We start from the raw sequence: 12,981 nt of genomic DNA on the forward strand, positions 1-12,981 counted from the left end.
TAGTCTCATCATCTTGATAGCAATGAATAAAAATTTTTCACGCTCTTTACCACAGGAACAGGGGAAGGAAGATATCGGCGGTTCCTATCGTGGAACCACTCCAATATCTTTCGAATCTTCTATAATGGAACTTATTTTGCATCCCAGTGCAGTACAGGCACACAGCAAACCCTAGCCAGTAATCCTGAGAAAGATAATCTACACTGACATTGGAAATGCTCCAACGTCTCATCATCTTCCCCACATGCTAACAATGAATAAAAATTTATCAAGCTCTTTACCACAGAAACAGGGGAAGGAAGATATCGGCAGTTCCTATCGTGGAACCACGCCAATATCTTTTGAATCTTTGCATTCGCTATCTTAGACAAATCCTTAAAGGAAAAAGAAACTATAATGGAACTTCTTTTGCATTCCAGTGCAGTACAGGCACATAACAGATGTTCTATAGTTTCCTCTTCCTCGATGTTTGGACAATGGAAAATAATCTTGCAGCACCAAATTTGTGCCCATTTTTCAACCATTGCCATTGGGGTCTTGTATCAAAGACATAACCTGTAGCAAAAGGCACACTTAAAGGGCAGTTTCTGTGGACATACCCCTGTTTTAGGCCTGCTTTTGTAGCGACAGGCGATCTCTGGGAGTCTTCGCCCTTAAATATGCCTTAATCATTCTTTCTAGAGTCTTCAGCATATACGGGTAGTATATACAGCTAAAAAATTTAAATTTTTGTAGTATGTTCTACAAAACAAAAATAATCAACCCTGAGCTTCAATAGACATTTGTTTCAAAAACTTTCTTTTGTTACATGTTTAAAAATTCGTTAGAAAACTGTTTGTACCTTATTTAACATTTCTTGGAGATGTTCCAAAAGACTTCCCTTCGTATTCTAAAGCCTTAACTTAGAACCTTATTTTTCTCCTTTCTCCTTTCCTTGTATTAAACTCCAGATTTGTTTCACCAAAAAAAAAAACTCTTTACCAAATTGCACCCATCAATGTAAGCTGAGGTAATCGCACCCCTTTAAATGGCATAGTAGCTTGGCACTTGGCACTTAGCAAAATGTTGTGTATATCTCAGCCATCTCAAGAGGTTAAGAATATTTGGCGTTGCGACAAACACCTGCTGTTGTTAATTTAAGTTGATAATATTGTAGCCTCCTCAGTAAATGGATATCCGTATACTTGCCCTAGTGGGCGCATTGTAGATGTGTACAGCATTACCCCACCAACCCTAAGGAGCAGCTTGGTTTTTAATTTATGTACCTGCTACTACCATTTGGGGGTTTTAAGATGTTTTAGATCATAGATAAGCAGAATAATTTTTTTGTTGACTTTTTTTTTGGGTGTCTAAGGTTTCTGTTCTTGTCATTTTCCATGTAATTTTATTGTTGGCTAAATGTTGAACTGGCACGCAAATCAAGTTTCTTTTTGTATAAAAAAAAAAATGTTTTCCCACTGTAATTATTTGATATTGTGATAGTCCTAAGTACTTTTTAGACTTCAAGTTGAAATGGTTTTAATTTAAACTTTTATGGTCCAGTTATATTTTATTTGCAATTTCCAAAGCACTTTTATTTTCTTTGTTGCGTTTTCCTCAATGATTTCCTTTTATAAAAATGTTTTCTGTTTTTTTTTTTTTTTTACTTTTAATAAATAAATTTTTATAGATATTTTTTATTTCCATGTTCTGGGTGTTAAGGTTTTTTTTCTTCGGTTTGGTCTGACATGTTTCTATGTTTCCTCATTTAATATGCCCCAATCATGTTTCTAAATTGTCATCATATAATTAATATAATTTTTTATTTTTCCTCCCCTCCTCTCCCCCCACCTGTGTGGGTTCCTTCATTTCCTTTATGCCTTATCAAAGCGCTGAGAAACGTGCCTCCTGGCGTGCTGCCCGTTTGCGTTCGCTGGAGAAGGGTGCCGTGGAGGCTCAAACTGTTATCCAGAATATGACCAGAATTGCCGATGACCTGTCAACGGACCTACTTCCCACAGAGGTTAGTATTTGAATTCATGTCCTTTTTTTATATTATGTTTTTTGTTTTTTTTTGTGTGCTTTTACTAACGTTCGCATTTAGCCTTAATGTTGCCACATTTACACCAATTAAAATAAAATGAAATTGAATGGTAAAGAAACATAATACTGAGCGTTTTTGGCATGACAGAATTGAAGTAAAGTTAAATGTTGTTCATTCTGCACTCTGAGTAATTGATAACAAGAGTGAATAAGTCTAACATAAGATGAGTTAAGTAGGAAGACCGGGGATTAAGCAGCCATTTCGAAAGAATGGAAATAAAGTTAAATGTTGGTCATTCTGGACTCTGAGTAATCGATAAAAAGATTGAATAAGCAGCCATTTCGCCTACCAGAAGTCTATCTTCTTCTTATATATTGGGTTGCCCAAAAAGTAATTGCGGATTTTTCATATAGTCGGCGTTGACAAATTTTTTCACAGCTTGTGACTCTGTAATTGCATTCTTTCTTCTGTCAGTTATCAGCTGTTACTTTTAGCTTGCTTTAGAAAAAAAGTGTAAAAAAAGTATATTTGATTAAAGTTCTTTCTAAGTTTTATTAAAAATGCATTTACATTCTTTTAAAAAATCCGCAATTACTTTTTGGGCAACCCAATATATAAAAATCAATTTGTGTTTGTTTGTGTGTCCCTTATAGACTCAGAAACGCCTGAAAATTTCACTGATGGTGCATAATGATCTCGTGGTGAAAATAGGGTACTACATTTTTTTATATCTGAAGGGGGAGCGGACCCTCCCCCTTACCCTAATTTTTAGAAACACCAGATCTCGGAGATGGGTGGTGTGATTTAAGCGAAATTTTGTATACTGTCTTATAGTAACCTACAAATTTCTCACCTACAAGTACTCAAATTTCGGATAGGGTACCTAGGGGTGGCGCCCCATCCCAAAATCAACCAAATATATACATACACCAATCACGACAATATGGGACAAATGAAAGGTATTTAAGAGTATAATACGAATCGGATATCCAAATGTCGGACCAAGTGTTTGTGGGACCACCCAACCCCCAAAATACCCCTAAAGCAGACATATTTACCGACCATAGCAATATGGCACTCAAATGAAAGGTATTTACGAATAAAATACGAATCTGATATACAAATTTGGAACAAAGTTTCGGGGGGTCTTCCCCTTCCCCAAAACAGCCCCCAAACAGGACTTATTTATTAACCATAGCAATAAGGGGCTTAAATAAAAGGTATTTGAGTGTAGAATGCCAATCTGATATCCAGATGTGGGACCAAGTGTTTGTGGGACCGCCGGAGAACATACCCCAAAGAAGACAAATTTACGACCATAGCAATATGGGACTCAAATGAAAGGTCTCTGGAAGTAAAGTACGAATCTGATATCAATGGTCGGGAAAAGTGTCTACGGGGCCACGCCACCCTCACAACACCACCCAAATAGGAAGTATTTGCTGACCATAGCAATATGAGACTCAAATAAGAAGTATTTTAGAGTAGAACAGAAATATGATATATATTTTCAAAGCCAAGTCACTGAGTGGCTGCCCCATCCCCCAAAATACCCCCAAACCGGTCATGTTTTCCGACTATATAAAAATGGAGATCAAATAAAGGGTAATTGGGAGCAGACCATGAATCTGACATCAACATTCGGGACCAACTGTCTAGCGGAAGTCCCACAACAACCCCCAAGTAGGACGTATTTGCTCACCCAGACAATTTTGATCTTCAAGACAGTGAAGCTCGATAACTATTTGCTGGCTTTTTCAATAAGGGTTTAAGTGAATGGTATTTGAGATTTGAAAACGAATTTGATGTCCAATTTTGAGGCCCAATGGCAATATGGGATTCAAATATATGAGAATAGAGCACGTTGCTGATATATTTAAGGGGCTTTGTGTTTGGCAAAACACCCCTAAATCGGACATATTTAGCGACCATGTCAATGTGGAGCTTAAATGAAAGGAATTGGGGGGGAGAGCGAGAATTGATACCCACTTTCGGTACCAATTTTCTGGGGGTCTACCCCTTTCCCAAAATACCAAACAAACAACAAATTTTTACTGACCGTCGCAATATGGGACTCAAATGAAAAGTATTTGCGAGTAGAATACGAATCTAATATCCAAATGTGGGACCAAGTTTCTGGGGGTCTACCACTTCCCCAAAACAGCCCCCTAAACAGGACTTTTTTACTGACCATGGGAATATGGGAAGACAAATTTGTGACCACAGCAATATGGGGCTCAAATGAAAGATCTTTTGGAGTTAAGCACGAATCTGATATCAATATTCGGGAAAAGGGGTCTATGTGACCACCCCACCCCCATAACACCATCCATGTAGGACGTATTTGCTAACTATTCCAATATGGGGCTGTAATAAGAGGTATTTTAGAGTAGAACATGAATCTGATGTAAATTTTCAGGGCCAATTCCCTGAACATCCGCCCCATCCCCCAAAACACTTCCTCAACCGGTCATGTTTGCCGACTACAGAATTATGGGGATTAAATGAAAGGTTTTTAAGAGTAGACCAAGAATCTGATATCAACATTCGAGACCAACTGCGTAGGGGACATGCCACACTCATAAAAATCCCAATAAAAGACGTATTTGCTCACCATGACAAATAAGCCTTTACAGGGAGTGGATCTCGATATTGATAGTTTTTAGGGTCCATATCCCAAACCGGAAATTTTTCCAAACTTTTGCAATAAGGGGTTTTAATGAAAGGTATTTGAGATTAGAAAACGAATTTGATACCCAATTTTGAGGCCAATGGCTATATGGAGTTCAAATAAATTATATTTGAAAGTAGAGCACGATGCTGATTAATTTTCAGGACTAAGAATACAAATTTACCGATCATGGTCTCAAATATATGGTACTGGAGATTAGAAAACGAACCAATGATAACCAAACCAATTTTTCGGCCAAGTGTTTGGAGACGCCTCTTCCCATAAACTTCCCTTAATCCTATGGCAATATGAGGTGAATGAGAATTAAGTAAATGGTATTTGAGAGCAGAGCACCATGTTTATATATTTGTTTTCAGAGCTAAGTACCACTCCACCCCCGAAAACACCCCTAAATCGGACACCATGAGAATATCGGCCTCAAATAAAGTCTTTTAAGAGTGGAGTACATCTATTTTCCAAAATAAAACACTTCGAGCGAATTCATGGACCAATAAAATCATATGGGAATAGATAAAACCATTTATATTGTTCTACTGTTAGTCAAGTGATAAACATTTACTATTTTCGTAGCATGGTATTCATAAAGCTCTTGAATTGTCAAAAATAAGTATTCAAAGGATAATTTTGTTCCATATAAAGTAGAAGAAGGCGCAGAGGAGCCGTCCCGGTTCAGCTAGTAAAATTATAAAAAATAGTTGAAATCAACATTTTGCAATCAATACTTCAACATAGTCATGCCAGAAATAAGAGACTTTTGAATACAAACATTTTAGAAATTCTACCTATCTTATCAAGTCTAAGCAAAAACTTATTAAATTGAGCGCTTACCACAAAATTGCCACACAATCATCATTTGTTAATAACAATTACGGTTCATTCTCATTATCAATTAAAAAGAATAAAGTGAAGGCGTAAAAATGTAAAATTTTTAAGGAAAATAAAGAAAGTATATGTAGAACAACATTTTAAATTCAAGATGTGGAGAAAAAAACATCAAAATATAACAACAACAACTCTGGTTCTTACTCTTCAATATTGAATAGACAAACTTCAGTGTAAAGAGTATGAGCTAGGGTTCTTATTACAATTTTAAATAACAATGTTGGGTATTGTTTGTGTTTTGCTTATCTTGACTCTCTCTTACAACAAATCGACCCATATTTAAGTAAATAAGTGTTGGTGTAAATGTGGCCATATATTGTTAACTGGTGGTTTGTGAAGAAAGGGTCCACTTTACCTCAAGCAACTTAACATGCATCTATCTTTCATCTATATTTCATAATCTCTCTAACAAATTCATCTTGTTTTGATTATATTCTTTCTATATTGTTAAATAAATATTTACATATTCCAGTGTTATAGTATTGATTGTATTCATGTCTTACCATAAGGTTCGAATGGTTACTGAACAGCTTTGTGTTTTGATTGATTTGCACTAAACCAACCAATTTGTTTTATTTTTGGAATATAAAGAGCCATACTAATTTTTTTTTATAAACGCTTTAAGCCAACTAACAGCAAACGATATATTTTGGGTTTTCTTCTCTCTCTCTCTTTTATTTAATCATATATTCAATTTCAAACATCCTGTGGCCATGGATTGCCCCCCAAAAACATAGTTCAAGGCTGAAAGGGATAACTTGTTTGATTTGTTGGATTTTTATTTTGTTTTTTTTTTTTTTTTTGGCCTTGCTCAGAACGTTTGGCTGACATATGACCGACCAACTGTCTGACCAACCAATAAAGCAATTGATCATTCATCATCATTTCAAAATGTCAAGCATAGAAATGTTATGTTGCAGAAACGGAAATTAAATACAGCCTATATTGTTCGTTTTGCACAGATTTTTTTTTATTTTTGGAAATTAATACCAACGACAACGGCAATGATACAAATACTACAACTGATAATGAAATGACATTTGAGGCAATATTTGATGGCAATAGTGTTATATGATTGTTATGTTATAGATAAATACTGGGAAATATGTTGATTAAGATTGATGGGCATTTTCGTACTTTTATAGGATCGAATCACTAAGTTATGGTCTAAATTTAGAAATCCATCAATTCGTTCGAATACTATTACGGAATCTAATTAATATGTGGAGCTGATAGAGAATATAAACAAGTGAAAAGGCCGGGCCGAACTTTGGATACCCACCACCTCGGGTATATATGTAAACCCCATTTCGTCACAATCCGTTGAAAATTGGTAAACTTAAGCAACCAAAGGTCGGTAGGACGGCGAAATTCCTATGGGGGGATCCAGATCGTGAGATGACGAGGCTATTACTGAAAGGAAGCAAGAAGGAGGCCAGTGTAGCTATTGGTATCATAACGGGACACGTAGGACTACGAGCTCACTTATGTAAAATCGGTGCGCCAAGTGGTCCTACACATGCGGACATGCGGGGAAGATAATGAGACGTTGGAGCATTTTCTTTGTCATTGACCGGCTTTCGCGTCTAACAGATACCGGTACTTAGGTGGAGACACAATATCAGACATGAACCAACTTAGGGGAGTGGCATTGAAAACAATTAAGGATTTTGTAAGAAGCACGGAATTCCTAACTTAGAATTTTCTTTTTAAAGGTTATTTTATAGCTTTTAGAGCGCACAACAAGCCGATTACTGGCTTAGGTGTATGTCCATAGTGGCATGGGGCGGATTAATATATGCACTCTCTTTTCAACGTAACCTAACCTAAGCAACCAAATTCGGCATGGATATTGAATGGCCTAATATATATGTCACTATTCAATTCTGTAGAACAAAATATTGGCCTTTTTGGGAGATATATCCAATTATAAACCGATATGAACCATATTAAGGTCGGATATCGTGGGGCTTAGAAAAACTCACTTTATTTATTACCTAATTTCAGCGAAATTAGGTAATAAATAAAGCTTTTATGGGCTTCAGTCCCCTTATCGAAAGATCGGTCTATATGGCAGCTATATCTAAATACAGTCCGATGTGAGCCATATTTAGGTCAGATATCGGGAGGCTTAAAATAAATTAAATAAATAATAAATACCATAGTGCTTTGTAAAGATATTCACACTCGACGTCCTAGCCTTAGCACTACACCACTTCACGCATTCCGTGATCTCCCGGATCTCCGCCTGCAGGTCCGTATTATGGTCAGGCAGTCTAAAACAGATCTCAGTCCCTGGGTTTTAAATGTAAATCCCAGGGCCCACTCTGTCCTCTGGCTTTGACAGTTGGCAGAAATGTCAAATTCTCTGTCGTTTATATGTGAGTGCGGAAGGAACTCCGGCGACATGGAACGAAGTACTTTTGAATTATTTTACTAGCATTTTGAGTTTCAAAGCCTATACCTTTTCTTTGTCTATGACTACGGCTCTGCATGGATCAATAAACGTGCTGCACGAATATACTCGACCGATATTTTGGCCAATTTTTTGGTCCTTACCTTGCTCTGTAAAATGGCTCAAATGGAAAAGTCCCTCTGATCGTCATCTGGCGAATTGGACAGCCACTCTACGGTCGAAATGAAGTGTGGAACATGATTTTTTCCGCCATTTCGGTTTGCCTTGTTATTACGTCCGTGGTCTACCACAGAAATGTATGGCTGTCGGTAAAATGGCCATAAGGGCAATAACAAACAGGACGGTAAGGTCACGAACAGTCTTGCAGTGTAAGAAGGAGATTAACGCTTTCTCTGAGGATGGGAAAATCCTCATTGTTTGGGTGATGGGCCATAACGGAGTAAGGGGAATGACAGGGCAGACGATTTGGCGGTAAAGGCCAGAGGACTCCCGTCAATAAACTTGGTTAACCCGAAGCCTTTCGGGTCGACACAGTCCGAGTTAATAGAGTAGGCGACGAATGCGCATGCAACATTGTGGAACAGCGAAACAGTCGGTAGGACGGCGAAAATCCTATGGGTGGATCCAGATCGTGAGAAGACGAGGTTATTACTAAAAGGAAGCAAGAAAGAGGTCAGTATAGCTATTGGTATCATAACGGGACACATAGGACTACGAGCTCACTTATGTAGAATCGATGCGGCAAGTGATAGCATGTGTAAGACATGCGGGGAAGATGATGATAAGTTGGAGCATTTCATTTGTTATTGTCCGGCTTTTATTTTTCATGTTGCTCATTTAAAAATTTTGTATTTGTTACTAGAGTTTTTATTTAGTTATTAGCATTTGTATCATTGCCGAAGTTTCTTTCTATGATTGATTGAAATATCTGAAATTAACCTATAGGCAATTGACTTAGAAAATTAAAATCAATTCAAACATACTACTGACATGTTTAAGGAAATTGAGTACAGCATTTAGTGTTCGATAGGCATTTAAGAAATCTTTAAATCATTTACAAATTGCCACTTGAATAAAATGCCAATAAACAAATAGAGCTTATTTAAAGGCTCTTTTGATAGGTACTTTGTTATTTTTGCAATGCTGGAAAATGTTTTATTTTCTTTCTGTGTGTGTGTCTTTTGTTTTTTTGTTTGCTCTGCAGCTAAACTTATAGGGGGATTATTTTGTTTTATTGTCCTGAAAGTTTGCTTAAATCCAAGATTTTTTAAATGGCCTTAGGCATCTGGCTCAGACCAGACGAAAAACACGGCAGTCTCTTTTCTTGTGGCAACAAACGCTGTATGGCTCTGACAGGTTTTTTTCTCTATTTTCCGATTTATTTATTTCACAAATGTTGGCTATTTTAGCAGTTAAGTGTCCTTTTGATTTGTTTGTTTTTATTGTTGTCGTCGTTTTTTTTTCTTTCTTTCTTCTTCACATCTCGACTAGTCAATACCATAATCTTTTCAATTTTTCTATAAACATTTATTGTATATCCGTATCCTGTCTCATTCTCTATCTTGTCTTGTGTGTGTTTTTTCTCATTCTCTCTTCTCTTCCCCCAAAAGCAGGCAACAAAAATTGTTTTTCCAAAAATTGCCATAAAGTCTAGTGATGGTGCGGTCGTTATACGTGAACGTGAAAAAATACTCGATGAGAAAATTGTTCGGCGCACTGAGGAGGTGCCTTGTCCCATAACGGGCCGTCCTCAATTGCGCACCGTTGAGTACATTGAAAAGATCATCGAAACCGAGGTTAGCATTGGAAATTGGCTATTTAAAGTATTTTTTTTATCGATATTCTGTGGCTTCACAATTTCAACATTTCAAAATTTTTTTAGTTCGTATCTCTTAACGTTGGTTTTGTTTGTTTGTTCTTCATTGGCTTTTCTCTACTCGGTAAAAGCTTTTATCGTATTGTGGTTTGAAGATGTTTTGGTTTCTTTTTCGTTTTTTGTTTTGTATTCGACTCTATGTTGCAGATTGTTTGATAAGCACCTTTGGTTTTATTTTGAGAAATTTTCTTTGTTGGGGTTTTGTAAAGAATATTTTTTTGTTGGTTTTCAGCAGTTAAGTGATAAAGCACAATGTTTGGAATTGCTTCTTTCTTTTTGTGTAGAAAGGAAATATTTTCAATATTGAGGGGGAGAAGAAAAGTAACATAAAAACTATCACTTACCAGTTATTTTTTAGCCTTAAGTATTATCGCTGAAAAGTGAAAAAAATAAGTTTTTTAGTAAGTAAAGACAAAAAATAATTAGATTGAAAAATGTTTATGATCATAAAAAAAATCTTTAAAATAGTAACAAAAACATTTGTGCAACAGGAAATAATTTTTGAGACAAAAAAACTCAAAAAGTCATTACCCTAATATATATTTTGATTTTCCATTATGGTCCTATATAGACAAAATCAGTTAAGGAAATCGAGGGGACACATTGGCTAATATGTAAGTCTCTGTGCAAATTTCAGCATAATTGTGTAATAAATGGGCCTTTTATGGCTCTAAGTCCTTGGTTCTATGATCCGTATATCAAGATATTGTCCCATAAAACATACCTTCGATCCTCACCTGTCTATGGTAAAAAACTATCTGTGAAAAGTTTCAACTTAAAATCGTTTTTTAAAGCCTGCAAAGTGATTCCAAATGATGGACATGGCTAGATTGTCTTAGGGAATATACCCCGTAAGAATCAGGATAAACAAAAGCACCGCGGTCTGATGTTTTGTGAGAAGCTTTTTGCGTCTCTTACCTATTATGAGAGAGACTCTCTTAGTTGAGCTCAGAGCATGGTACCTGGTCATGGTAGGATCTCAAGAAGTCTAATCGGAAGATCGGTTTATATGGCGGCTTTATCAGGTTATGAACTGATTGAGACAATACATGGCGCAGTTTTTGGAAGTCATTCCTCAGCGTTATTTGCAAAATTTCAGTCAAATCGGATAAGAATTGCGCCCTCTAGAAGCGTAAGAAATCAAGACATACGATCGGTTTATGTGGCAGCTATATCAGGTTATGGACCGATTTAAACTATACTTAGCACAGTTGTTGGAACTGGAACATTGCCATGTGCAAAGTTTCAGCCATATCAGATAAGAATTGCGCCCTCTAAAGGCTCAAGAAGTCTAAACCCAAGATCGGTCTATATGTAATCAAATCAGATATGGTATTTCCCTTAAAGGGTCAAAAAAGGACGACAAATATCCATCATCTCCGTTGGTGGTATTATGTTGTCTGCCACTAAAACTTCGAATAATGGAAAGGCTGCACCATGCTCCACACAGATTTCTTATTATGTCTCATACCCGCTGTGGCGGCTATCTCTATTCCCTTCCCTGGAAGGAAGGGAAGAGGTTTCCGATCAGATAGAGAGCGCGGCACTGCTGCCAGCGGCAGTTTTAGAATGACGGAACACTAATATTGCCATCTGGAAGACCATGATGCAGAGATGGATCAAAGCAAGAGGACAGAGCAGGCCTGGGGGTCTACATTGAGAATCAAGGGACTGAGATCCGGGCGATCACGGAATGCGTGAGATGGTGTGGTACTAACGCGAGGACGCCGAGTGTGAACATCTTTACAGACAGTAAAATGGCCATTTGGGGCAATAACAACCAGGACGGTAAAGTCACGAGTGACGGTAAAGTTTGGGAGTGAAGACCAGAAAACTGCCGCCCTTAAATCGGACTAAGTCAACAGACTGCCTGAGCGAAAAACGCGAGCGTGAGCGACAAACACTGTGAAACAGCGAAACAGTCGGCAGGACGGCGAAAATCCTATGGGATGATTCGGATGGTGGAGGGCGAGGCTGTTACCGAAAGGAAGTAAGAAGGAGGTCAGTAAAGCTTTTGGTGTCATAACGGGACACATAGGACTACGAGCTTGACGGAGTCCGATTTGAGGGCGTGAGCAAAAACGCGCATGTAACACTGTGGAACAGCGAAACAGTCGGTAGGACGGCGAACATCCTATGGGGTGATCCGGATCGTGAGTGTGCAAGGCTATTACTGTAAGGAAGTAAGAAGGAGGTCAGTAAAGCTTTTGGTGTCAAAACAGGACACATAGGACTACGAGCTCACTTATGCAAAATCGATGCGGCAAGTGATAGCATGAGTAGGGCATGTGGCGGGGAGATGATGAGACGTTGAAGCATTTTCTATGTCATTGCACGGTACTTAGGTGGGGACACGATACCAGACATGAACCAACTTAGGGGAGTGGTATGGAAAACATTTAAGGATTTTGTAAGTAGCACGGAATTCCAAACTTAAAATTTTCTTTTTCGAGGTTAGGTCATGGGGTAGATTAATAACTGCACCCTCTTTTCAACCTAATCTAACTTTGTCGAATTCAGAAGGGATATTCTCTTGAAATGAACTCGATAAGTCAAAACGGGAGGAGGAGCTACGGGGCTTGTGGGTAGTAGACTTAGCCGTTAGGTGCCCCAACAGATTGTATATCAGACGAGTTGGTAGGACTGCACATTCTAGGTGTACTGGATTTTGTGGGTGAATGCTCCAAGATTACATAGGTAGTTTTAAGGAGGTAGTCGGTGAAAAATAATGTGTAGGACACCTGCTATGTGTAACGCATTAACAATCAGAAGATGTTCTAATTCTTTGCAGACTTGTCTGCTTCAGTATTCTGAAACTATGGGTTGCCCAAAAAGTAATTGCGGATTTTTTAAAAGAAAGTAAATACATTTTTAATAAGGCTTAGAATTAACTTTAATCAAATATACTTTTTTTTTACAATTTTTTTCTAAAGCAAGCTAAAAGTAACAGCTGATAACTGACAGAAAAAAGAATGCAATTACAGAGTCACAAGCTGTGAAAAAATTTGTCAACGCCGACTATATGAAAAATCCGCAATTACTTTTTGGGCAACCCAATATTAGAACTTCTAAAGCCATCTGTTTAGAAGTAC

The 12,981-nt window shown here is 37.5% G+C and overlaps 1 protein-coding gene across 16 annotated transcripts in view; it reads left to right on the forward strand.

Annotated features, from left to right (window-relative positions):
• The window catches only part of LOC106081822 (protein lap4), a 704,386-nt gene that overhangs the window by 652,929 nt on the left and 38,476 nt on the right, over positions 1-12,981 (forward strand). For 12 of the 16 annotated variants that reach the window (XM_059364098.1, XM_059364086.1, XM_059364095.1 and 9 more), the window contains 2 exons: positions 1,870-2,002; positions 9,624-9,809. In XM_059364098.1, the coding sequence (XP_059220081.1) occupies positions 1,870-2,002; positions 9,624-9,809 (319 nt within the window). The remainder of the gene's footprint in view (positions 1-1,869; positions 2,003-9,623; positions 9,810-12,981) is intronic. The other 4 variants (XM_059364099.1, XM_059364100.1, XM_059364091.1 and 1 more) reach the window with 2 other exon arrangements.

Source organism: Stomoxys calcitrans, chromosome 2 (assembly GCF_963082655.1).
Source record: "Stomoxys calcitrans chromosome 2, idStoCalc2.1, whole genome shotgun sequence".
Classification (NCBI taxonomy): Eukaryota; Metazoa; Arthropoda; class Insecta; order Diptera; family Muscidae; genus Stomoxys; species Stomoxys calcitrans.